Below are 24,702 nucleotides of genomic sequence, written 5' to 3'. Positions count from 1 at the left end.
CTAAAACGTGTTGTCCTCCTGGTTTTTACCAACTCTCATTGCATGACCTTATTACTCTCAGCACTTTCCCACTGTATTGCAGTAGGAAAGTGTGTGCCCCTTTCCTATGCATGCCAGGGTAAGGAACTTACTTGATTAGTTTAGGTGTCGTACCTGTGAGTGCCCTGTAAGTAGGTATACCACATTGCATTGTGTGTTTGACCAGAACTGCCTGGTGTGACCAATATCAAGGTACACCGGATGTTGTGCCTCATTTCCAAGGAGGTATGGAATTTTCAACTCTGTGTTGTGTGTGCGACGGGAGTTGTCTGGTGCGGTCAATATCAATGTGCACTAGACGTTGTGCCTCATTTTGAGGGAGGTATGGAATTTTTAATTTTGTGTGACCAGAACGATCTGGTGCAAACCATATCATTGCGCTACAGATGTAGTGTGTGGATTGCCTGTGTGCGACTCTGACCAACTTGTACCTGACAGGGTGCCTCCTCCTTCCGAGAGTACCCTCACTTAATTCCCAATTTCTCAATTGTTCCCTCTTTGGCCCTCAGAGGGGCTGACCAATAGCCCTCTCCTCACCTAGCCTTCCCCAACGACATTGTGTTTCTAGTTAGCATTGCCTGCCTCGGGCCCGGGTGATGAGAATTATTAACTCGGTTGAAGGGATGCTTCTGAAAATGATTGGAAGTGGGTCAAGAGACTGCGTGATGCCCTCTGTGCTTTTCAGAACAGGGCTGGTGCCAGAAGGCCCTTGTGGGGGTGACCTACTATTGACCTAAGCCTGTTTCTGCTCTGCATTTTGTGGGTGAACTTCTTGAATAGCTGCCAAACCCTATTGACGATTGCCTCCTCATTTATTTTTTTACCTTTATTTTTAATGTAATCAAATGTCACAGCAGTCATATCAGTACAGACTTCGGAGGCATATTGACAGCTACATTGGGGAACTCAGTCCCAAGCATTTACAGTATGAATAGTTATAAGGGAGTGACTAAAAATAGATATGGAATCAGGGGTATACATTTACCTACTGCCCATCTCACTTTGCTTCTCTCTTCCCCCTCCTCTTCAGATATTTCTTCATTAGCAGCTATTACATGCTGGACTTCCCTGTCTAGATCTAAGTTCAGGACAGCATTACACAACTCACTCCACTCACTAAGGTCGTCCTGCATTTTGTCATCCCTGCGGTTTAATTTCATGTGAGCTTCTTCTGCTAGGGTCCACTCGCATATGTCCCTATGCCATATATCCAGGCCTCTCTGTCCCATTCAAATGATAGCCACCCTGTGGTTAGCTAGTACTAACATAAGTGGTAGCAGTTTGTAAGCCATTTTTCGCCTCCAGGGTTTCTTGACATATTCCAACAAAGATTGCCATGGCTTCCCCTCAATGCAAAAGCCTGGGCTCTCCTGCACTCTCTCCACCATCTGACTCCAGAACTTTTTCACCGCAGGGCATCTCCATTCTAAATGTAAAAAATCCACCCCAACTTCATAACATCTTGGGCTTGTGTCAGCCCGGGTCTGGGCAATATGACGTAGTCTCACCGGTGTTAGGTAGGTGTGGTGCAAAGTGTTATAGTTTATCAGTTGGAATCGTGTATTGAAGGACACTGTGTGTGTACGCACGCTTGTAGCTGCCCAAGTCTCATCATTCAGCGACCCGTCTAAGTCTGTATCTAAAGCCGCTCTTGCACAAGGGGGAAGGCCAATTGAGTCCATCCTCATAGCTTTTTATAGGAGGGAGATCAGCCTGAGCCCAGAACCACATGTGAGCAGTATATCCAGTGTGAGAGTTGTTTGGGGTATATCAGGGCACGTCGGCCAGGTTATCTTTGCGATTTCCATCGGGCCGATGTAGTGTAGGTATTGCCCATGTCCCAACGCAAAGTGATGAATGTTTCAGTCGGTTAAAGATCTGCTAAGACTTCACATCCCCCCTCACTCCACACCTGGAAGGGCACGTGTATTGTTCCCAGATAGGCGCAGTGTGCTGAACTTTGTAAGGCGTATCATTGGGAGTTTCCCTGCCCTCCATCAATGCCACTTGAAGTTTATATGGGTGAGCCCGCCTGCCAGTACTTGTTTGTCCCAGTTGTCTCTATCATCTAACCAACGGGACGTGTACTGTAACTGTGCCACATAATAGCATAGGTCCAATCTGGGCCCCCCTCCTCATACCGACGGATCAAGGCACCCAGTGCCACCCTGCTGCACCGGCCTGCCACAGTGATGTTACAAGTAGAGAGTTCAGCTGCTGGAAAACCCGATTGGGAACCGGACACTTCTGCAATACATAGAGACAGCGAGGTAGCACCACTATTTTGGAAACCGCCAATTAGTCCATCAAGGAGAGTGGCAACGAGTTCCGAAAGGTCACAGAACATCGCAGAGTGTATATGACCCTATCGAGGTTAAGGTGCGTCAGCTGGGTGACATCAAGTGCAACCTGCATTCCCAAGTACCTAAAATGTGCTCTCCCAACGTATCCCTAGACCAGCGAGACTATCCAAAGGCAAAGTGGCCATGCGTGCCAGAAGGAAAATCAAGGATTTGTGCCTATTGAGGCAAAACCCAGAGTGTTCCCAAGATCTTCCAGGGGATGAGGGAGTCTAGGTAATGACAAGCGGGGAGAGGCTATATAAAAGAGAGCGTCGTCCGCATGCAAAGAGATTATGTGCGAGGTTTCACCTATCCGGATGCCCCACTGTTCTATCTCTCCTCACTTCCAAATCGCCAGTGGCTTGATGGCTAATGATAAGAACTGTGGTGAGAGTGGGTATCCTTGATGTGTCCCCCACTGCAATGCCCACTCCACCGCTCGGGCTCGACCACCCCGCACCTGTGCACACAACTCTGCCAAGACGCTGCCACATCTCCCAGCACCTGCGCACACTCTACTGGCTCCCCATTGAAGCTGGAGTCACTTTCAGGATGCTAACCCACGCTCACAAGGCCCTCCATGACACCGGACCAGCATACATGAATAGCCAACTCAAATTTCACGCACCCCAAAGGACCCTACGATCAGCCCAGCTCTCCCACACCGTGGTCCCCCGCACCAGAAAGACCAGATCGGGAGACCGCTCCTTCTCCTTCCGCGCGGCTAGACCCTGGAACGACCTTCTGCTCCACCTCAGACAGATAACATCACTCCCCATCTTCGCAAGAAACCTCAAAACCTGGCTCTTCGACAGACCCCCTCCTTGATGGACTGGAACCCACACCCCCAATGCCTTGAGACCCTAACGGGTGAGTAGTCGCGCTTAATAAACACCTGATTTGATTTTGGGGTATAGTCACAAGAAAGTGTGATAACTACCTCAAGAGTAGCGTAACACAACTTCCAATATCGCAGCCCATCGCGGGAAAATAACCCAGAGTCAACGTGGAATTCACAACAAGGCGGTACCATGCGATAGCCCGCCGACACCACGGACAATGTCCGCGATACAACCACCATGACAGAGATAAAAACACAAACCACAACACCAAAAAACGCACGATGGGCCAAAGCGCGATGAGGAAATCAGCGATAAGCAGCACCAGGTCTGCAACACACACCTGGCAGGCCCAAAAAATCACCATAAAAGTTGAAAAAACACCCACACCCAAACTGACCTACACCCAAGCACCAGGGAGGCAGCCAGAGCAGGCGCAGAGGACGAGCGCAACCCCACAAGCAGCCAGGGACATTGGGGACAGGGAAGGGCAAGGACAAGAAGACGACGAAGACGAAGTTCAGTCCACAGGTGAACAGGATCATAGTCACTGAGGTGATGGCACACCATTAACAACTCTTCGTCACCTCCAACGTGTCATTGATCACCAAAACTGGAATATGGCGGGATATCGTCGACAAGGTGAATGCTGTCGGAGAGCACAAGCGGACAATGGACGAGGTCAAGAGGCGATGGAATGACATCAAGCGGAAGACCAAGGATAAACTCTCCGCCAACCAGAAGGCAGCAATGCAGACCGGAGGTGGGGGCCCAGCGCCACAGCTGGAGCTGGATGACATGGAGGAGCTGGTGTCGACAGTCATCAGTGTGGATACTGTGGCCGGAGTCGGAGGACCGGACACTGCTCGACAGGACACAACACAACTGCAACAGGGTGAGTGACCACCAGGTCCTGGGGGATGGGTGGAGATGGACACAATGGCACACATGCACAATCAAGCAGGGCACAGTACACACCCACAATGATCCTGGCTCCTCGCACAGACCCACAGACTGTCACAATGTAAAATGCCATGCTCTCAGAATGTCAACCTGTACCATGCGGCTACATACATGCGGACACATTGTAATACACCATCTCCCCTTCACATCGCAGGGGCATCGTCAGCACCACCTGCAGAGCAGTCCCAGCCACTCTTCACTGATGACGAGGAGGACAACACCAGCATCGACGCACAAGCCCTCCTAGACATCATTGACCTCATCCGCGACTCACCTCCAGGATCAGGGCAGCCCAGCTACATTGAGGAGACCCCACCCACCATCCAAACCACCCAGCAGGAGGCACCCACAGCCCCGGCACCCTCCCAATTCCCCCCAGGAACAACAAATGGCCTTCCAATGCCGTGTGCTGGAGGGCCAGAGGGAGACAGCTGAGCAGGTGCGGGTGGGGTTCGAACTCATGGCTATCCTTGGGTGTCCATGTCTGCCCCATGCCCCATGGGTTCCAACGAGCCCTGACTGACATCGCTGGAGTCATGACGCGGAGAGTAGAACAGCTGTCCGCTCAGAGTGGCTCCAGCAATACCAGCCGTGATCTGGCACACATGCGGAGGCTCATGGAGGACATGGTGCGTATGGAGGCCGAAAGGATGGCAGCCACTGCTGCACATCATTGGAATGTAGCTGGGATCTATCATGCCCTGCAGACCTCCATCATGGCATTACTGCCACAAGGCGTGGAGCTGATGAATGCTGCTGCCTCCACACCATTCACATCCCCACCCCCTGGTGTGTCAGTGCCTCACAGTGCGGCAGACATATCCACACAGGCCCCTGATGTGTCAGTGGCACACTGCCGCAGCCGGGACTGCAACACCCACAGGGGGGACAGGGTACACATCCGGGTACGAGGACATGGATGGGTTTGTGATCAGGAGGCACTAGCATTAATTTCCGCCCCCTGGCCTGTTTCTGCTTTGTGCCGCACATGGCCTCATGATCTTCCACTGACTCCCGATGCACTCCGATGCACTTACCTTGGACAGCGACATGGACTGCCACATCCTGTTTGATGACCAACGACACGGCGGACAGACTGCGGACTGTACCCTTCCTCTCCGCAGTACATGCCTTCCCCGGATGGACTCTGGCTGGCCCTCCACAGGCTCATATTGTATAGTGTGCTCGGCATTGCCCTGTACCGCTCCAGCAGCAGAACTGCACTGGATGTGCAAATAAACATCCAGTGACGCACTGCTGTGTCATGTTTTACATCATTCAGGAATGGATGTGTGGATGAATGTGGGGACAGTGCCTTCCCTTGCGTCAATGGTGTTCAACCTGTGGGATGCGAGTCAGAGGGTGTGACATTGCATTTTGTGTACCTGGTCCCGTGAACACTACAACAGGGACACACGCATCAGTCACTTCCTTGTCCAGACATGGACTGGACCACGCCCGTCCGGCGTACGGCAGGTGAGACCACTCCGTTGACGCACTGAGGGGGGGCCATCATTGCTACCCGTCGCAGGCGTAATTGCTGGTGGTGTGCAGTTTAATGGTCTAGTTGTCAGCATGTCACAGCCACTCCCTGAGGGCAGGTTTGCACACACACATCCGGCACAGGCGTCACCGGCCATGTGACTCCGCCAACATAAGGGGCCGACGATGTCACATTCCCGCTCCACGCTTCTCATTCATAAAGGGCTCATGAGTTGTTGCGCACAGGGTTGGTGGCATCTGAGGCCTGGCGCACGACATGGGCTTACCGTCACGTGGTGCTGACTGGGCTTGCACAGGTTTAGTGACACCCGAGGCCTTGCCGCCGGCATGGGCCTGCCACCACGTGGCGCTGACTGGGGTTGCACAGGGTTAGTCTCACTCAGAGCATTGAGGCCAGCACAGGCACCCAGCCATGGGACGGTGACTTTGGGTGCAGTGAGTCAGTGATACCTTAAGCTGCTGAGCGGGTGTGCAGCCTGCGATGATGCCCCGTCCCTGCGGTCCAGACAGCTCAGGTTTAGTGTGCCCTGTTGGATGGCAGTGTAGGCCAGAGCCAGCGGGCAGTGTGGGCCTACTGCCACATTGCGTCGCTTCCAGGATCCCAGAGTTTGTGGCACCCATTGGGCTGAGTGGGTGTGCAGCTGGCGATGGTGCTGGGTGCACTGGTGAGACCTGTTGGCCTGCGGAGCGTGGCTGCATGGTGTGGAGGGTGCTATGTCCATGGGCCCCGGGCTTGTGGCTAGCAGTGGCACGTGTGGAATCTCCCACCTACGCACTGGTGGCGGAAGGTGAGCAGTGAGGCCTGGGTGTGCATGGGCGGGCATGCTCCGATGAGCGGCGGGAGGGGTTGGGGTGCCTCTGCCTGGGTGTGCATGGGTGGGCAGGCGCTGTTGTCTTGTGCAGATGTGTGTACTGTGCCAGTCATGTATCTGGACTCTGTTTCAGCTGGTGGCTCTGACTCGCATGTGTGACCTGATGAACTGCAATATATACCTGCACGTGGTTGGAGACACACCGGTGGCAGCAGGTGAGTAGTGTGGCATGGGTGCGCAGGGTTGGCACTGTCTCTCTCTCCCCCTCTCTTCTTTTCTCTCTCCCCCTCTCTTCTTTTCTCTCTCCCCCTCTCTTCTTCTCTCTCTCTCCCCTCTCTTCTTTTCTCTCTCCCCCTCTCTTCTTCTCTTTCTCTTTCTCTCTCTCCACTTTCTTCTCTCTCTCCCCCTCTCTTCTTCTCTCTCTCTCCCCCTTTCTTCTTCTCTCTCTCTCTCTCTCCCCTCTCTTCTTCTCTCTCTCCCCCTCTCTTCTTCTCTCTTATCCCCTCTCTTCCTCTCTCCCCCCTTCACTCTCTCTCTGTCTTTTGATGTGCGCAAGACACACCTTCTCATCATGATTCTTGTCTTGCATCCTGGGACCTACGGATTGTTCCGAGGGGAGCGGCCATGGGTCTTCATTTCATTTTAGTGTTCATTTTAATAATGTTTCATTTGTTGCTTTGAAAGTGAATCTGTGCTGCTCTTTTCTGTGTCGACACATGCATGTCACCAGTTGTGATTGTGTGACATCAGGCGGATAATTTTGTGCATGTTTGGGTGTTGCTGATGTGGCATGTCTTTGGTCAGGGGGGTGCCAGGGAGGGTTGGTCCTGGGGGTGGTGTTGGTCGGTGTTGTGGCCCTCTTGGGTGTCCGGGCCACGTAATGGGTGGCTCCATGGCTTCTGTTGCCCTTCGGTTGTGGCCCTGGGCTGGTCTCCCTTTTGTGGTGCAGGCTGCTATCCGACCTTACACCAGGTCAGAGTAGGTGTAGATTTCCTGGTGCTAATGTGCCTTATCGCCTGTTTTCTGTTTTTATCCCCAATGTGGCTGGTCGTTGTGGATGTTGTGGTGTGATGTTGTCACAGCTTTTGGCACGGGAACGCCCACTGCATCTCATTAGCGATAGTTGCGCGGGTGCTCTGTGGCGATGTTTTTTGCAGCTGCTATTGCGGGTAAACTGGTGCTGTGGGCTGTTAACACCAGCTTGTGAATGGGGCGATGGATTTATCGCAACTTTGGCTGCGATAAAGTGCCGTTGACTTGGTGATAGTTTCTTGTGAATATCTCCTCTGTGTACAGTATTTTAACCCATCGGCAGAACTATGGCCCCAAGCCCACCTTTTGAAGTACTGCCAGGAGGAACCCCAATAAAGTGTGTCAAAGGCCTTTGCAAGGTCTATTGACACCAGGGCAAGCTCCTCATCTCTATGTTTCACCTCATGCATTATATGGGTTAATCGTCTTAGAGTCATTATGATGACCCGGTATAAATCCACACTGGTCCTCATGAATCAATCGTGGCATGTGCGCATCCAAGCGCATTGCCAACAATTTGCATAACCATGCAAGTTTATCATAGTGAGTGGGTGGTATGCGTCCGAGTCCAGACTATCCCCTCCTGGTTTCAAGATCATACATATCTCTTCCCCTCTCATGGTGGAGAGTAAGATTCTGCGGTGAAAGGACTCCTATAAACCTGCAATAGTGGTTGCGTCACTGTTGCATAGTATGCTTGGTAGAACTCAGGTGGTAACCCATCTCCTCCAGGGGCCTTAGCCCCCTTAAGCTTCAGTAGAGCCTCCTGTACTTCCTCCAGGGACAGCTGAGCATCCAGTTGTTCAGAGACCAACGGAGGGAGACGCATTAGGGCCAGGTTATGCAAAAATGGTACATAATGTTGCAACTGTACCGCCAGGTTTGCTGCATAGACTTTCTGTAGGTGTTGTTGGAACACCTTCAGGATTGCATCTTGCCCATTGAGGCACGCAAGACAGTGGTCAAGGATGGGGCCTGTTCTCTCCGGAGAATCCAGATGAAAAGGTGCCCGGATCTATCCCCCTGTCTGTGCAGTCATTGCCGATAGTGGCGGAAAATATTCTTGTCTAGCCTATCCCATATATTGCTGATGCATGTACGTATAGTCCACCCCTGATCAGCAGCAGCCAGGCAGGGCTGGACTGTTGCCTGAGCCTCTGCCAATGCTGTCTCCTCCGCCCTGGGGGTTCACTGTAATTGCCTGTGAACCCCGCATGCCAGTCCCATGCAAACCTGCCGTACCACCGCCTTTATTGTCTCCCATTCCATTGCCCTAGTGGTGGTCGTACCCTCCCAATTAATTGTCATGTAGTCAGTCAAAGCTTTGGCATAAGGCCTCCTTTCCAACTGGGTCACCTCCGATCCCCAACCATTCCCACATCTCTTTATGCTGTCTGGTAAAGTGCATAGCTGGCCCCACCCAGCACAACCACAGAGTCCTCAGTCGGGATGCATTTCCTAATTCAGAGGCCTTCAAGCCCCGGTATTTATTTTCTTCCAGCCTAGAATTACTAGGGTTGCATAAGGGTGCTGAGGGGTGTAGAAAAGGATCTTTTACAAGTGTGCATAATGCTGATGTCATTTGAACATGATTGGGCCTTATACTGCTAGTATTAATTACAAGCGTGATTTATGCCCAGAAATACTTGATGCTCATGTTGTGTTGATTTTATGTGTTGAATACAAACGTTATTTACATACATCCTGTGTGAAGTCTCTTTTGTGATGCTCAAGGTATTTATCATGAGAGAGTGCTGTGCCAATGCTTTACACATTGCCTCTGTGATAAGCCTGACTGCTCAGTGCCAAACTACCTAAGAGTGAGCGCAGGTTATACAGTGTGTGTGTAATCACCTGCCCCTGACGGGAGTGGTAGGTTCTGCCTGGCTGAAGTATTGCCTCAGCCAACCAGAAAGTGCCAGGTCTAACACCCCCTCTGACTCCCGAACAACAGAGAGACTGCCACCAAGATTTGGGCAATACTCTTCTCTGTACTCCTTTATCCCTGGGGCTACCCACCTGTGTTCCCATGATGTGGGCACAGGGGACAACCTCCCTGCTAAGAATAAATCTTACTGTTTTATATTTAAGGTAATGTCCAGCATTAAGTGTACAAAATGCTGGAGTTGGGAGTGATAGAACCCACCAGTAGCCTCTGGTCCAGTCCTGTGATTCTGGTATGAACAGCTGCCCCACCGTGCACCATGCCTGAACTGAGGTTCTGTGTGGATTACCAAGGGCTAAATTCTGTGACTAAGACTGATGCTCACCCCCTCCACCAGGCTCATGAGCTGATTGAGCATTTAGGGGCTGTCCAGTATCTCAGTACCTTTGATCTTACATCAGGGTACTAGCATATCACCCTAACAGAGGGAGCAAAGGAGAGGTCAGCCTTTTCCACTCCAGAGGCCACTACCAGTTCAGAGTGATGCCCTTATACTAAAGAACACCCGTGGCACCTTCCAGAGGCTGATGAACCAGGCTTTTGCTGGTATGTAGGCCTTCACTGCTGCTTATCTGGATGACATAGCTGTCCTCAGTAGCTGCTGGAAGGACTGCCTTTTTCACCACCAGGAAATGCTTCAGGCTCTGCAACAGGCACCCTCACTATGAATGCAAGTAAGAGTCTGTTAGGACAGGGGTCTGTGGTGTACTTGGTGCACTTGGTGGGCATTGGGCAGGTGCAACCCTTTCAGGCCAAGATAGAAACCATTCTGGACTCGCTGCCCCCCAAAACCCAGACTGAGATCAGAGCATTCTTGGGCCTCACTGGTTACTATAATATGTTTGTCAAGGGATATGGCACCATTGTTGCACACTTGACTGAGCTGACTTCCAGGAAGCAGGCCAGAACTGTGATTTGAACAGAGGCTAGCCAAGCTACATTTGACTCACTAAAGCAAGCCATGTTCACAGCTCCTGTGCCCAAGGCCCCTGACTTCGCTCAGGAGTTTCTGGTTCAGATTTCTCAGAACTTGGCATAGGGGGAGTAATGTCCCATCTTAATTAGGAGAGCCTAGACCAACCTGTAGCCTTCATCTCCAGAAGGTTACTCCCCAGGATCAGAGGTGGAGTGCTATTGAGAGAGAAGCTTTGACTGTCTCCCAGCCTCTGAAAATTTGAGGCCATACCTGTTTTGCTCTCCCTTCCTGATTCAGACTGACCACAGACCTCTCAGGTGGTTCATACAAATAAGGGGTGAGAATCCAAAATTGTCGAGGTGGTCCATTTCTCTACAAGGAATGGACTTCAGGGTGGAACTCAGACCTTCAGTAGACCACCGCAATGTTGATGGTCTAGCTAGGTTTTTCTGCTAGTGATGACAACTCCCTGGAGGTTGGGTAGATCTCCCCACTTTCAGCTGGGGAGACACATGTTAGAACTCTCATCCTTAGGGTGGTCTTCCTTAGACATTTGCATTTACCACCTGTCTTTGCTGATTCTTTTTGTTGGACTTAAATCTCCAAGCACTTTAGGCATTGCTTACCAGTGCTAAAGTGCTTGTGCTTTTTCCCCTAATCATGATGATATTGGTGTATACCTGATTTGCATACTTGATGTACTGGTAAGACCCTTGTAATGTGGTAGACCATATACCCAGGGCCTGTACTTCAAACCTACTAGTGGGCCTGCAGCACTAATTGTGCCACCTACATCAGTAACCTTTCAATCCTGTTTCCGGCCTGGGACTGCATTGCATGTGTGTGCAGTTTACTGCCACTTTGACTTGGAATTTAAAATTACTTGCCTAGCATAACACTCCCATTTTATTACATATAAGTCAACAATAAGATAGGCCTCAAGTCAGCCTAAGGGATGGGTGCTATGTAAGTAAAAGGTAGAACATTTACTTTTATGTTTTCCATGTCCTGGTATTAATGAACAGATCAAAGAGAAGTAGCTTTTTCATGTTTCACAGGTTTGGAATGAAAATTATAAATCCTCCTTACTGGTGAAGCTGGCAGACAGGACAGGGTTGAAAGGGATCCTTGTGCACTTCAGAGAGCTGCTTTGAAGTCACCCCCTGCATCAAAGGCATTTTTGGGTATAAGGACTGGGTTTCTGACCCCCCAAATATCAGACACTTCTGGATCTTGAACTGACCTCTGTCAGAAGGACTGCTGTGCTGCTTAAGAACCTCAACTGGACAGCTTTGCTGGAAGGACTACTTTACTGCTTGTTGGGACTTGAAGCTCCACCCACTCTCTGCCCATATTTTTCATTGGCTTGTGTCATTGTCCTTTGTAAACTGTGGCTGTTCATTGATCAATAGGCTTAGTAGTCCCTCCTTAGTACCGCCTTGTCTCCATTAGTAACCTCCCATGGCGACACCCCTTGTTACGTGTGTTGTTACTTGGTAAGCTTTAATTACTGCCTCTGAGCACTATTTTCTCAAATAGCTTTGTCCTGCCTGCTGTTACAGGCAAGACACGATCTCTGCTAATGCTTTTTAAAATTTTTATAGCACTGGTGCTGGAGGTATTTGCAATGCAATAGGTCTCGCAATTGCAAGAGTTTTAGCTATTGGCATTATCAATGGCAGTGCCTTTTATTTATCTGCTTTAAAAACAACTCATAAATAAAAGGCATTGGGGTATATTCTCAAGAACGTGTGATCAACGCTGTGTTAACCAGGTATTCACAACACGGCGGTACCATGCGATAGTCATCAGATAACACGTCAACTGACCGCGTTAAAATCAACACCACACCGCCAAAATGCGAAACACGAACGCCAAAAAGGCTGCGATGAGGCCAATCGCCATACAAAAAGCAGCGAAAACCAGCGGCAGTCCTGCAAATTCCACGCATCTGGCGGGAAAATGCACTATTAAAGAAAAACAAAAACAACACACCAGAAAGAAGCCAAAGTGCGTAGCAACAATTGATGCACCCTGACCGAGCGCAGAGGCCAACGCGAACCCCAAAAGCCCCACGGACCACCAGCAAGGAACAACGGGGTCGGGGAAGGCCAAGGAGAAGAGGGAGAGGAAGACGGGGTGCAGTCCGCAGGAAAACAAGACCAGCGTCATGGAGGTGACAGAACACAAGCAGCAACTGACCCACAATCAGACTACCTTGAATGCAGCTGGACTGTCGAGGAGGCCAATGGAGGAGGCCAAGAGGCGCTGGCATGATGTGAAAATCTAAACAAGGCACAAAGACGCCACCAACAGGAAGGCAGCAACGGTGACAGAAGGTGGGAGTCCTGCGCCACAGGAGGAGCTGGTGTGGGAGTATGATCCTACCGCTGCCTCCAATGTGAGAAGTTGGCCTGGCATATGCTGGTCACTAGTTATAGTGGCCCCCTTGCACCAGTCCAATTCGACTCTTATGGTAGATATGTTTAAGACAACCTTTTAAAGAAAGCTATCCTAGTGGTAGCTGTGGAGAGCAGCCTTCAGGCTAAGTCTCAGAGGAATGTAAAGCAGCTTGTTTTACCTTATAATCTCTTGAATTACCAAATGAAAGGACACCACACAGGTATATATATCAAATATATATGTATTTATTTCTAGACACACTCTACTAATCTCTTTATGAGATTAGAAGTCAGGAACACATTCAAATATAAACGTTTCACAATAAGTTAAGCATAAATATGGCTGGGGCCCTAGGGGCGTACCAGACCATATACTAAAAAAGAGGTTTAGGAAAGCCGACTTACAAGGGGACAAGGCCTAGGGCCTGTAGAATCGCTGGGGCTTCACTAATGCAGCAAAAGCAGGTAAGTAACAGACCCACGGGAGGCGTGTGAAGTGTGAGAACACAGCAGTGGGTTCCCTATTGATTTCAATGGAGCAAGTCGCGGTTGGATTTTTAAAGTTTTAGGGTACTTCGAGGAAGTCTACAAGCAAGCCACTTACAAGGTAAGTAATTCGAGGGCCAACACACACTAGGGCACCGGAGTGCATGAGTTACCTCACCCAGGAAAGCCGGGTGCATAGGTGTCTTTTGGTGTTGGGTCGCGTCGTTGTTTTCTATGGAAGCCAAAGAATATTTGCTGCTTGCGAAGACTGAAGAAGTGTCCGGTGGAATCTAAGGCTAGATTCAGGATGAAGATGACCTGAAAGCAGAAGGGACAGTGCTCACAGTCACTTGCCAGTGACCCGGGGCCAGGAAGATGGATGCCCACGGATGTCGGGTGATTTCAGGTGATCAAGGGTGTTTTGACTCTTTGCTCACGAGAACCAGGAGGGATCGATGATAAACTGCAGCTGGTTTCAGAGTGTCCCACAATGTCTGCAGCTGACTGAGGTGTCGGCAACCGGATTGGAGCCAACAAGCCTTGGCAACAGCAAGTCTCGTGAAAAGTGAATTAAGTCAATGGTGCAGACCAGCAAGGTCTGAGGGACTCACCCAGTGGGTAAGTGAGGGAAGGCCTGGAGCAAGCAGGTGAACCCTTTGATTTGATCAGAAAGTCTTCAGGGGACCCACAAGCCAACAGGCAAGGGATTGCAAAGACGCCTCATGAGGAAATGCTTCACAAGAGCCCACGGTCACTTGGGATGGGGTAGGCCTCTGATTTTCAGTGCACAACCTGCTGGAGGCTTGGGCCATAAATGGTCCAAAGCACAAGTTCGTAGAATGTCGTGAAGGGGTTGCACTCGACAATAGTGCACAGTACCCGGGTGTTGCTGTTCCTCGTCACTCGTGGGGTCCACTCACCTCAGCTCTGCTGAGGACTCACAATGGCCATCAAGAAGTCAGGAGATCTGCTTCCGGGGCTGCAGGAACTTTGGGCTCCAGCAGGAGTGGGAAAGTTTGCGACCATTGATTCAAAGTTTTGGTGCCTGCCAAGCAGTGGAGTCACTCCTTAACTCCAAGGGAGATTCTTCCGTCTTCCAAAGTTAGTGGAACATCGAAGGACCAGGATTCTTCTTGTAAAGCGTAATCCAGGGATATCTAACTTGCAATGGCAAGGGTTCCATATCTTATACTAAAAGACAGGTAGGGACTAGCTCTATGACCACTCCTCTGGGAGGGTAGGGGGTGGTTACACCCACTTCCCTTTGTTCAGTTTCGTGCCAGAGCAGGGACAGGTTGCCCCTGAGCCGGTTTGAGCTGGCATATGCACAGAGGAGCCTACTGCTCCCCCAGTGCAGGACTTCAAAGCACTCTAGGAGTGTACCCGCCCAGACCCAATACACTAAATCCTGTCTGGAAGGTGGTGACACCTCTCTGTGACAGGATGCCTATTGTTGGGCCTCCTCCACTGCGAGTTTCAGTCAGCAGCAGGAGGGCAGCCCAGTGTCTGTGCTGGTGGCATCCATTTTGTGATGCCAGGGCTCTTTCAGATTTCTACCGTGTTTCCACAGTGGGTACATGTCGTCCCCTCTAGAAGGGTGGGATCATACTCCCACTCCAGTTACTGGTGTGGGGGTATGATTCCAAGTTGTTTGACACCAAACACGACATGTTTGATGCAGTCATTCCAAAGTTAGCCGGTAGGTTATAATGCACTTAAGAGTATACGGTTTAACCGCATCCACAAACAGCCACAAAGAATAGACTCTGCCAGCTGAAGAGGGGTCCTGCTCATGTAGAGGCACCCCCTCACATTATAAACCAAGCACTCTGCCCTCAGGATTTATAGGGCCTGCCTTAGGGTGTGACTGATAGGTTTATATGTGCGTGTATGGTGAGATATAGGAACCTATACCTCAATGAGGAGTGCTAACACTACCTCACCCAGGCTGCAGTAGCAGGCCTGTGGTGTCAGATTTAGTCTTCTTCCCAGGGGTGGCATAATACATGCTTCAGCCCCTGGTAGGCCTGTGGAGTACCTATGCCCTTGATACCTAAGATACCATATACTAGGTACCATATACTAGGGGCTCATAAGGTACAACAGTATCCAATCACTAGTGCATCTAATATGCACTCAAAGTTGTTTAGAGAGAACAGAGAGACTGGGGCCCTGATTAGCAGGGACACAGCCAGACTATAGCCAGAAACCAGTGTTAACATCAGAAACAAGCATTGGCATAGCCAATAGGTCTCGCCTTTGGAACCTTATAAGTGTTTAGCCATGCAACAGTTGCATAACTAAATACTTATAAGGTCCCAAAAGCGAGACCTATTGGCTATGCCAAGCAGCCTTGCGGCTGGGAAAGTGAAAGTGATCGCGATCAAACATCAAAGCGGCCGAAAGTGAAAGTAATCGCGGTAAAACGCGGCGCGCGCGCCCGCGCACATGCACTGTGGCTCTAGGCTAGCTTGGTAGCACTTTTTGGAGCCCTCTCAATAAGTCTCGCCAGACCAGCGCATGCGCTGGGTCAGGCGAGACCTAAAAAAGTGGGGACAACATAAGTGCAGATCCTACTCTCCTACAGGGGGAAACAGAAATCAGTGTGGAGACGTGCAAGGAGGCGGGAGTCTGGACACAGCTCGAGAGGACCCGACACAACATCAATAGGGTGAGAAAAGACCAGGGACGGGGGAGATGGACACACTGGCACATATGCACAAATAAGCAGAGCACACTGCACACCCACAATGACCCTGGATCATGTCCACTTAACCCCATGGTACACTGCAGCACACACACATAGCAATAACAGCACATCCACATGGGTGACAATGTGTTACAATGTGCGACCCCAACACTGCAGAACAGAGGACACAACTGGCTCCGCACACGTGCAGAAACAGGCCCACTACATCTGACAGAGCTGGAAACTGTGAAATGGAAATGTACATGTAAAACCAAAACAGTCACAATGTACATTGTCATACAGTCTGCATGTAAACAAGAACAATGCGCAAACACACATGTCAACACAATGTCAACATGCATCTCCCCTCCACATTGCAGAGGGACACACAAAACCTCCAGCAGAGCACAGAAGACCACACATCAGTGATGCCGGAGAGGACCACCACACCTTCGACATTGGTGCCCTACAACAGCCCATGGACATCCAACGCAACCCACTACCAGAACCAGGGCAGCCAAGCAACTTAGAGGAGAACCCAGCCCCTGCAACAGACCACACAGCATGAAGCACCCGCAAGCACAGCAGGATCACAACACTTCACCAATCCACAAATGGCACCCCAATGCCAGGTGTCAGAACACCAAAATGAGGTGGCCCAACAGGTGCGGGTGTGTTCCGAACCCATGGAAGGCTAACTAGATCACATACGTGGGTGTCTATTACCCTTCAGGGACCACCTACACCCCACAAAGAAGACCCACACTGCCATAGAGACACATGCAGATGCACATTCCCAGTACAGAACCACACCCAGGGGCACGCACATATCAGTCACACACCCACATTGGCTCTGCGGACGACGGCACAGTCCACTGCCCTTACGAATTGTGTGGGTGACGACAAAGCTACATTTCCAAGCTCTGACCTGCTGCCTGCGGTGACATGTCTGCATCACCTGTACACAGCACAATGTAATGTCCTAGGGACAAGGGCCCCCATGCATACAAGACGACAGGGACACACGCAGATATCATGTTGAACTGGCTTTATGGGCAGGGCCACATGTACAGTGATGCCTGTGCTGGATGTGTGTGGGGTGAGTATAAGGCAGCCCAAACGGAGTGCTTGGTGCTGGCAACAACTTGAACAGTGGACAGCTGTGCAATGGAAACAGAAAACACCTGCATAACAGAGTCAACTGCTGAGAAACATGAAGGGAGCCGGAGCAAGTACAGAGGTCACCCAACATACAAACAGAAGTGTCCGTGAGTTGCAGTGCGCTGCGGTTGGGTCCCCAGAGCTGAGCGTGCTCATGTGAAGAAAATGTCTAGGATTTTGATCCTTCTGGACATTCCTGATGCAGCTGCAGTGGGGGGGTGTCACACCTGCATCATCTTCTTCATCACCGTCCCAGGCTACAGCACATAACGTAATGGACGATGATTCATGGTGCACAGAGCTAGTGACAATTATACAAATAATAACAAGCAACCCAGCAGGAGGCAAGGCAGGGGAGGCAGCAGTAACACAACTGGGGAGTTAAGAGGGGTGGGCGAAAGAATGCTATATTTAAATGCAAGAAGCTAGGGTGCTAAAGATGAGCACAGACAAACAGTAAAAGTGCAGGAAACCAAGAAAGAAAAGAGTCCCCCAGGGAACAGATAAAGAACCATAGAGGTATGAGACAGTGCTAAGCCTCTGATCTGTGGGTGGAACAGAAGAGAGAAAGGAGGGACAAAGAGGCTGCACTGACCACTAGCAAGTAAGGATTTTTAAAGGACACTGACATAGACAAATGAAAATAAATAGCAAAAAATGGGATGGACTTGATGCACACAGAGTGTTTACTGCAGGTATCGAAGAGAAAGCTGCACTGTCTAGTTAGACCTAAAGAAATACAGACGTGGGATGGGCGATGTGGTGTGGTGAACGGCATGGGTAGATTAAAGATTATTTGAGGGCCTAGGCTGAATAATGAAGCGGCCACGAAGATTTCATGGCAGGGAGATGAGCAGAGGCAGGGCAACCAAAAAAGGAGTGCTCTTGAAGTTTGTGAATTAAAAGTGTAGTGTATAAGCACATGTAACGTAACAGGGCCAGTCCGCATGGGAGTACACAAAAGCCTAAAAGGAGAGATAGTTAGCCTAGCCAACACTCAAACACGGGCATTTATAAAGAACTGTAAGAGAAGCCTGCTGAAAACATAGATATTGCTTTAAGCCCATATTTTAGGGACTTCATGCCTCGCAGAGCAGCGCATTCTGCTCAACCTAAAAACATTTCCATGTGAACTGCCATGAGACTGCTTCTAAATATGCCTTGGAATCTTCATTCCCTTGTTTCTATTCCAGCAATGGTTACAAATGTGATTGTAAAAATGCAGATAAAGCTGTCATTTCCTTCACAACCCCACATGATTCTTCAGAGGTGTTGAAAGTGTTTAAGTTCAATGGACAGCACTTAGCTACAAACTTTACATACATCATATGTGTGCGTATGACCAATAAGTAGTGAATAAATTGAGGATGGTTCACCCCATGCATACCTGTCTGCAGTGTATGCCTCCAACCGGGTCTTAGTGTCTGATGCGGAAACAGCCTGCAATGGGAACTGCAGTAGGGAGACTCTGCCGTGACTACTGGAGCTCTTTGTGTGCTACAATTAACTACATTTAAATCTCAAATTAATCTAAATCTGGTATTTGCAAAGCACAAACTACTCACCACTAATGCTCTCAAGGCACTGGGGCCTATTGGGGAGCTATTGTCAAGAGTCACATGGTGCTGTGCTGAGCTGCTGCCGGTGATCAAACCATGCACCCTGCACTCCAGAGTTAGCAGCCCTGGCCGCTGCACCACGCCTCTCCCACAAAACTAGCAGCCACATTCTAGCTACAGTGCATATTTGGCTCAGTTATTCTCTCCTTTGCGGTTTTACATTCTCCCATCTTTAGGACAGAAGATATGCACGGTATTTCTTCTCTTCATTAGGTGCCCTATGTCGGAGTAATCTGTATTTCATTAGTGCCTTTCTATTCCTGAGTTTGCTCCAAACTATGTAAATGGCGGAGCATGGAGATGCAGCAAATTTTGCAGTGATAGGCACTGCCATTTCCAAAACGCAACCCTATATTTTCCCGAGTGCTGGCACTAAAACTAGCAGCCTGCCTCCAACGTAGGCACCCTTGCGCCATAGTGCAAGAGTGCCTGTATTGCAGGGAACTATTTTTTATGTGCAGAACTCAATAATGGTGATTTGTTTACTTCTATGTGTCCTGCATTCTGCAGCATACCTAGAAGTAGCAAATCATCATCATGTAATGATTCTGTGCACATAAACAATAATTAATGGCATTTTGCTCTTTCTATGTGTTCTGTAGAATGCAGCACAAATAGAAAAAAGCAAAAACAAGGAGAAATAAATGTATTAGCTTTTGGTGCTGCCTCAGATTTACACCTCCTTGTAAATCTGGGGCAGTGTCAAAAGCAATGTGTTTTGTGGTGGAACGCCCACATCGACACACATTGCACATCCCTTTCATGCAGATACCTGCATAAAAGGGTACTGTATTTACAAAATGACATTAAGCTACAAAAAGAGGCGAAATCCCTCTAAATGTGCTTAATTCCTTCAACAGACACATTTAGGCTGGTAATTTTCATTGCTACCTGTTCCTCTTGTGGTGCAAAGGTATTTATGTTATTTCAGGGTTCCAATTAGGCACAAGTTCAGTTCACCTGGGCAGGAGGGTCTACTCTCTTTCTTCTCTGGTACATTTCTGGCAGCCATGCGCCATCACAGTCACCCTTGCGCCATATTGGAAGGGTGTCTGCTTAGTGGTAAGTATTGTTTCTATACAAGAAGTGGCACCTTCCTGTTCTAATGGCTTTGATCATTGCTGCAGTAGTGACTACATGAGATAGGACCATAATAGTGACCACCCATATGCTGAACGCCACGAATATTGCATGGGCTGGAGCACTCTGCTGACCGGATGTTAACCCGTTCAGTGCTCATGACGAGCTCAGCTCGTCATGAGTCCCAGTGGATCTGTGCTCATGACGAGCTGAGCTCGTCATAACTGCCGCAGCCCGCCCGCGCGCGATTAATTCCCCGCCTGTGCGGGAGAATTAATGAATGGGCGGGGTCGTGACGAGCTCAGCTCGTCATGAGCACAGCCCCACTGTGAGTCATAACGAGCTGAGCTCGTCACAAGCCCAGCGGCGCCGCGCCCCCCCCCCCGCGCACCACGGGGGAATTACCCCCGCAGGGAAGGGGTTAACCTATATACTTTTCCACACCTATATACAATGTGGACTGAAGTTTAGCACTTTGATTTTATAAGTTTCTCATGGACAATTCTTTCAGACAGATTGTATAAGAATAGTGACATTTAAGCCCCGATGAAGTCCTGTTATACATGACGGAACACGTGTTGGCATAAAGCTGTTATGTTTGACTATGGATTATGTACAGAGGAACTGCCACATTGAGAATGAATTATAATGTCTGAATAAAAGACACTGGAAATCTACGCATTATATGAACTTTTGATTTAATTTTGGAGTGCTTGGAGCTTAATTTGAATTTTCAAGGAAAAGACTGTTGTCTGTTTTTCCGTTGAGGAAGACTTGGTGGCTCTACCTCCTCCTTAAGCACCATCAGTAATATTTGAATATCTCTTTGGATAATCTTGGACCAGACTGGAGTGTGCGTCATTTCCCCAGCCACCAAATATATAACAATCATGACCAAATACGGTCAGCCAAAATATTCTATCCAGAAAACTGAGGGCATATTTATGACCCATGTTGCATCACTCTTGCACTTTGCAATGGGGTGCAAGAGCGACATAAACCTTAAGAACATCTTATCTTTTTCGCAGAGTCTGTATGACTGATAGAATGAGCCTTGACTCAAAACCAAGGGTAGAGACAGGTGGTTGTGTTGAAAGACCCACTGGCGATCACAATGTTTGTTTGTGTGTAAGTGTGTGGCCCTGCCATTGGTTAGTCTGACTGCCACTATAAGGGTCTGGGGATGTGTATGGCTGCCTTATTCAATGTGGCTGGATACTGTGAATTACGTACTGCGCTAGACCGCACTTCTGGGAGCTACTTCCAGGGTACTGGAGAGCTACCTGTAAATCCCAAGCTACCCATTGAGATCCCTGCTTTAATGCACGTTCCCTCTTTGAATGTGTGTGTAGAATGCAGCACCCTGCAAAGAGGCAAAGTAAAAACAAGGAGAAATTAAAAATGTTCTCCTCATTCTGCCTGCGTCAGGGTGGCGCAGAAAGGCATTTGCATTGAAACCCATGGGTGGTTGCTGTGGAATTCCCATGCACCACCCATTGAATGCCTCCATGATGCAAAGGGACACATTTATCAAGGAGATGTGTCGCCGTTGCACCACGCAACGGGGTGAAACAGCGACCAACTCTTAAGTTAGATTCGTCAAGCCATGCAAGGCCACCTTATGTAGCCTGGAGTGGCTTGATAAATCTGGAACAACGCAACACAGCGCAAATTGCTGCATTGCGTTATTCTGCCCCAGGGAGGCATTCAATGGGTGAAGCGTGGATGCACCCATGGATTCTGGTGCATGCCCAGATGTACCATTACTGGCATCCCTGGGAGTGCCTCAAGATGCTTGGCCTTCCCAAGTGATGCGTAACGAGGAGAAATATCTTTATTTTTCCCAACTTTTTCCATTTTCTATGTGTCCTGCAAAATACAGCACAACTAGCAAGAGGAAAATGCCTCGGAGGATTGTTTTGTGCCGAAAGGTGTTCCTTCCTGCACAAAAAGAATCCTGCGTACAGAGCAGGCACCCTGGCACCATGGTGAAGGGCGCCTGCACTGGCTGTAGGAAGCAGAGGAAAAAGACAGAAATGCGCTGTACAATGTTGAATATGCACATTCCCGCCCTCCCCATATCACGCGGTGCAGCAATGTGGCTTTCTGCGCCGCGTGACTTTTTTTGTAAATATGCCACGGTAACCCTTGGCAGCGGATTGCAATGCATTGCATGGATTATAATCCGATGCAAATCTCTGTTTGTGTTGGACTATAAATCCCACCAGTAGATTTTGCATCGGGTTCACATTATAAAACATAATGTAAATCTGAAGCGAAGTCTCGGGAATCTTGCCATAGAGGGCAATTGATGGGAAGCCCTTACACTCGCCCACGACGGACTTCAATATTCGTATGAGCGCCAACACGAGTCATGGGAGAGGTTTACCCCATGAGCTCAAACATCTTAAAAATGCGAGTTTACCTTTCAGCATATACAGAAAAAAGGAATACAATTTAAAAACTAGTTATTAATGTTCCCTTGTCTTTCCCTTCACATCTGTCGCGCGATCCATCCCTTTATCCTGATGTTCACACGCTTTTGCAAACAAACATTCAGAGAATATAGGGTCAAATAATCCCTACGACCGGCTATTAGTGGCATACCAAGAAAGTAATGAGCTGTTGCTAAAAACAAAAGAAACACAGTGCAATAAATACATACAACTGCTCAACACGAGCCAAAACATGTGCAAAGGAAAACCAGAGAGTGCAGTGCAGTTTCGACGCAACATCCACCCCAAATATCTCAGAAGAGACAAACATCTCTGCACGTTGATGGGAAGGCCCCTTAATGAGAAGCGAAAAGCGAGCCCCAGCACACCTTCAGCGAGCACCGCGGCCAGCAGCAGCGCGAGGAAGGCCCTCATGGCGACGAGGATGGAGCTGGGCAGCACAGGGTCTGAGCTGAACTTCGGTCCTGTCAGCCTGCCCTGCTCCGCAGCTGCTTTTTAAACCCCCAAGGTGGAGGGCGGGAACTGACGGGCACCCAGTGAGGGAAACACGCAGAGGTGGCAGAGTGCTTGTGGTCGGTCCTCTCAGCCTGCCCTGCTCTGCAGCTGGTTTTTAAACCCCCAAGGTGGAGGGAGGGCAGTCCTGACGGGCACCCAGTGAGGGAAACACGCAGAGGTGGCAGGGTGCCTGCGGTCTTCGCACTGAGGTGTGACTGGCCGCACGTTTCAGGATACAGGCCCCGCCCCTGAAACTATGGGAAAGTTTCTGGCATGTATTTTTCAATTTCTCTCAGCACAAACTGTAATATTTGGGCAGCTTTTCCGGTCTTAAGTTACTTGTTCACTGTAGCAAAGGTGCTGCAGATTTATAGATAGGTCATTGTGAATAACAGAGATATATATTCACCGAGGGGTTGAGTGACATCAAATAGAGCACAAGAGCGAAGCACACGTTGTAAATGATGTCACTTCGAAGCCCAAGGTGAAAAACGCCCCAATCTTCAGAGATAAACTTCTACAACTTTATGCTATGTATTGCCTCTGATTTCGTCTCCCCCTGCTGTCATCAGCTGTGCATCAGCACAGAACTTTGGGGCAGTCATACAAAACACGTTTTTACATGCCCGTGTACTCAGCCCTGCCTTACACTTGGTGTCCGGCCAGGTGCCTCATCACCCTTTTTGCCATGCCTCCCACCCCCCAACAGACATGGGAAAAAAAATTATATATATATATATATATATATATATATTACCTACTGGCGGTCGCCAGTAGGTAGTTATAGTTAGGACCACGTTTCCATAGGAAAACCTCAACATTCTATTTTGAATAACTTTGGCGCCAGTCGACGAATCCTCGCGAATTTTTCAAAATAGGTGGGGCGCTACGCTCCGCTCCTACCCTGAAAGTCTCGGGGGGATTCGTCAAGCGGGGGCTGAGATAAAAGGGGGGTCCCAAAACGCGTTTTTCCCATGCATTTTTCCATAGGACCTTTAGACAGGGCTACAGCCCGAACGGCTGAACAGAATTACTTGAAATTTGGCAGAGAGGTAGTCCTCAGGTCAAGGAAGTGCCTTTTGTAGGTTTGGTGTAAATCTGTTCAGTAGATTCTGAGAAAATAGCCTTTAAATCAATATATATATCTGAGCCAGCTTACGGTGCGCTTACGGTACGCTTACCGTACGCGTACGGTGGCGTGCGCGAGCGCGATTCTGATTGGCCCTTAGATCTTAGTAAACATTCGAATCGGTCGAAACCAGGAAGCGGCGGCCGCCATTTTCTCTCTCGCACTCTGAGGGGGGAGCTGATAAACAAATGCCAAAAACATATAAAGGGGCTGTTTAGACAGCGCCCATGCACATAACCATGTTAGTTGAGTCTTCAAAGATCCCCCAAGGCAAAAAACGGTAATTTTTAATTTTTCGAAAATTTCGCCGATTACGCTTACCGTACGCTTACCGTACGCGTACGGTAAAAAATTATAAAAAAAAAAATCCACACTCTCTCCACCCCGTGTGCAAATGGTGGCCGAAGGCCAACATTTGTGCATCGCTTATTTGAATTCAGCATTTCCCCAAAAAATTTCAACAGATTACCTATCACAAGGAAGCGCATAATATGTCCTCCATGTGCGCGTGCTCACTGTGCGCGCACGGTGCGCGCACGGAACGAACTGCGTTAAGTGGGCGCGCACGCCACGAATGGCGTAAAGTAACTTAGCATTTAAAAAACCGTACAAATTCACTGAAAAAACCATAGGTTTCACACACGTTATAGTTAGGAATTAGCATTTAAAAAACCTTGCAAATTCACTGAAAAAACCATAGGTTTCACACATGTTATAGTTAGCGGAAATTTTACTGATAAACAACCAATGAAATTCCCCCGTTATAGTTAGTGCAGGCAACTATAACTCACGCG

The 24,702-nt window shown here is 49.2% G+C and overlaps 1 protein-coding gene across 1 annotated transcript in view; it reads right to left on the bottom strand.

Moving 5' to 3' along the window:
* The window catches only part of LOC146808911 (phospholipase A2 inhibitor gamma subunit B-like), an 80,385-nt gene extending 57,512 nt beyond the window's left edge, over positions 1 to 22,873 (bottom strand). The window contains exon 1 of the mRNA XM_085614252.1: positions 22,653 to 22,873. Within this exon, the coding sequence (XP_085470378.1) occupies positions 22,653 to 22,698 (46 nt within the window). The 5' untranslated portion in view covers positions 22,699 to 22,873. The remainder of the gene's footprint in view (positions 1 to 22,652) is intronic.
* Positions 22,874 to 24,702: the final 1,829 nt, after the last annotated feature.

This window comes from Triturus cristatus, chromosome 7, assembly GCF_964204655.1.
Source record: "Triturus cristatus chromosome 7, aTriCri1.1, whole genome shotgun sequence".
Classification (NCBI taxonomy): Eukaryota; Metazoa; Chordata; class Amphibia; order Caudata; family Salamandridae; genus Triturus; species Triturus cristatus.
This window is presented reverse-complemented; position numbering and strand designations above follow the sequence as displayed.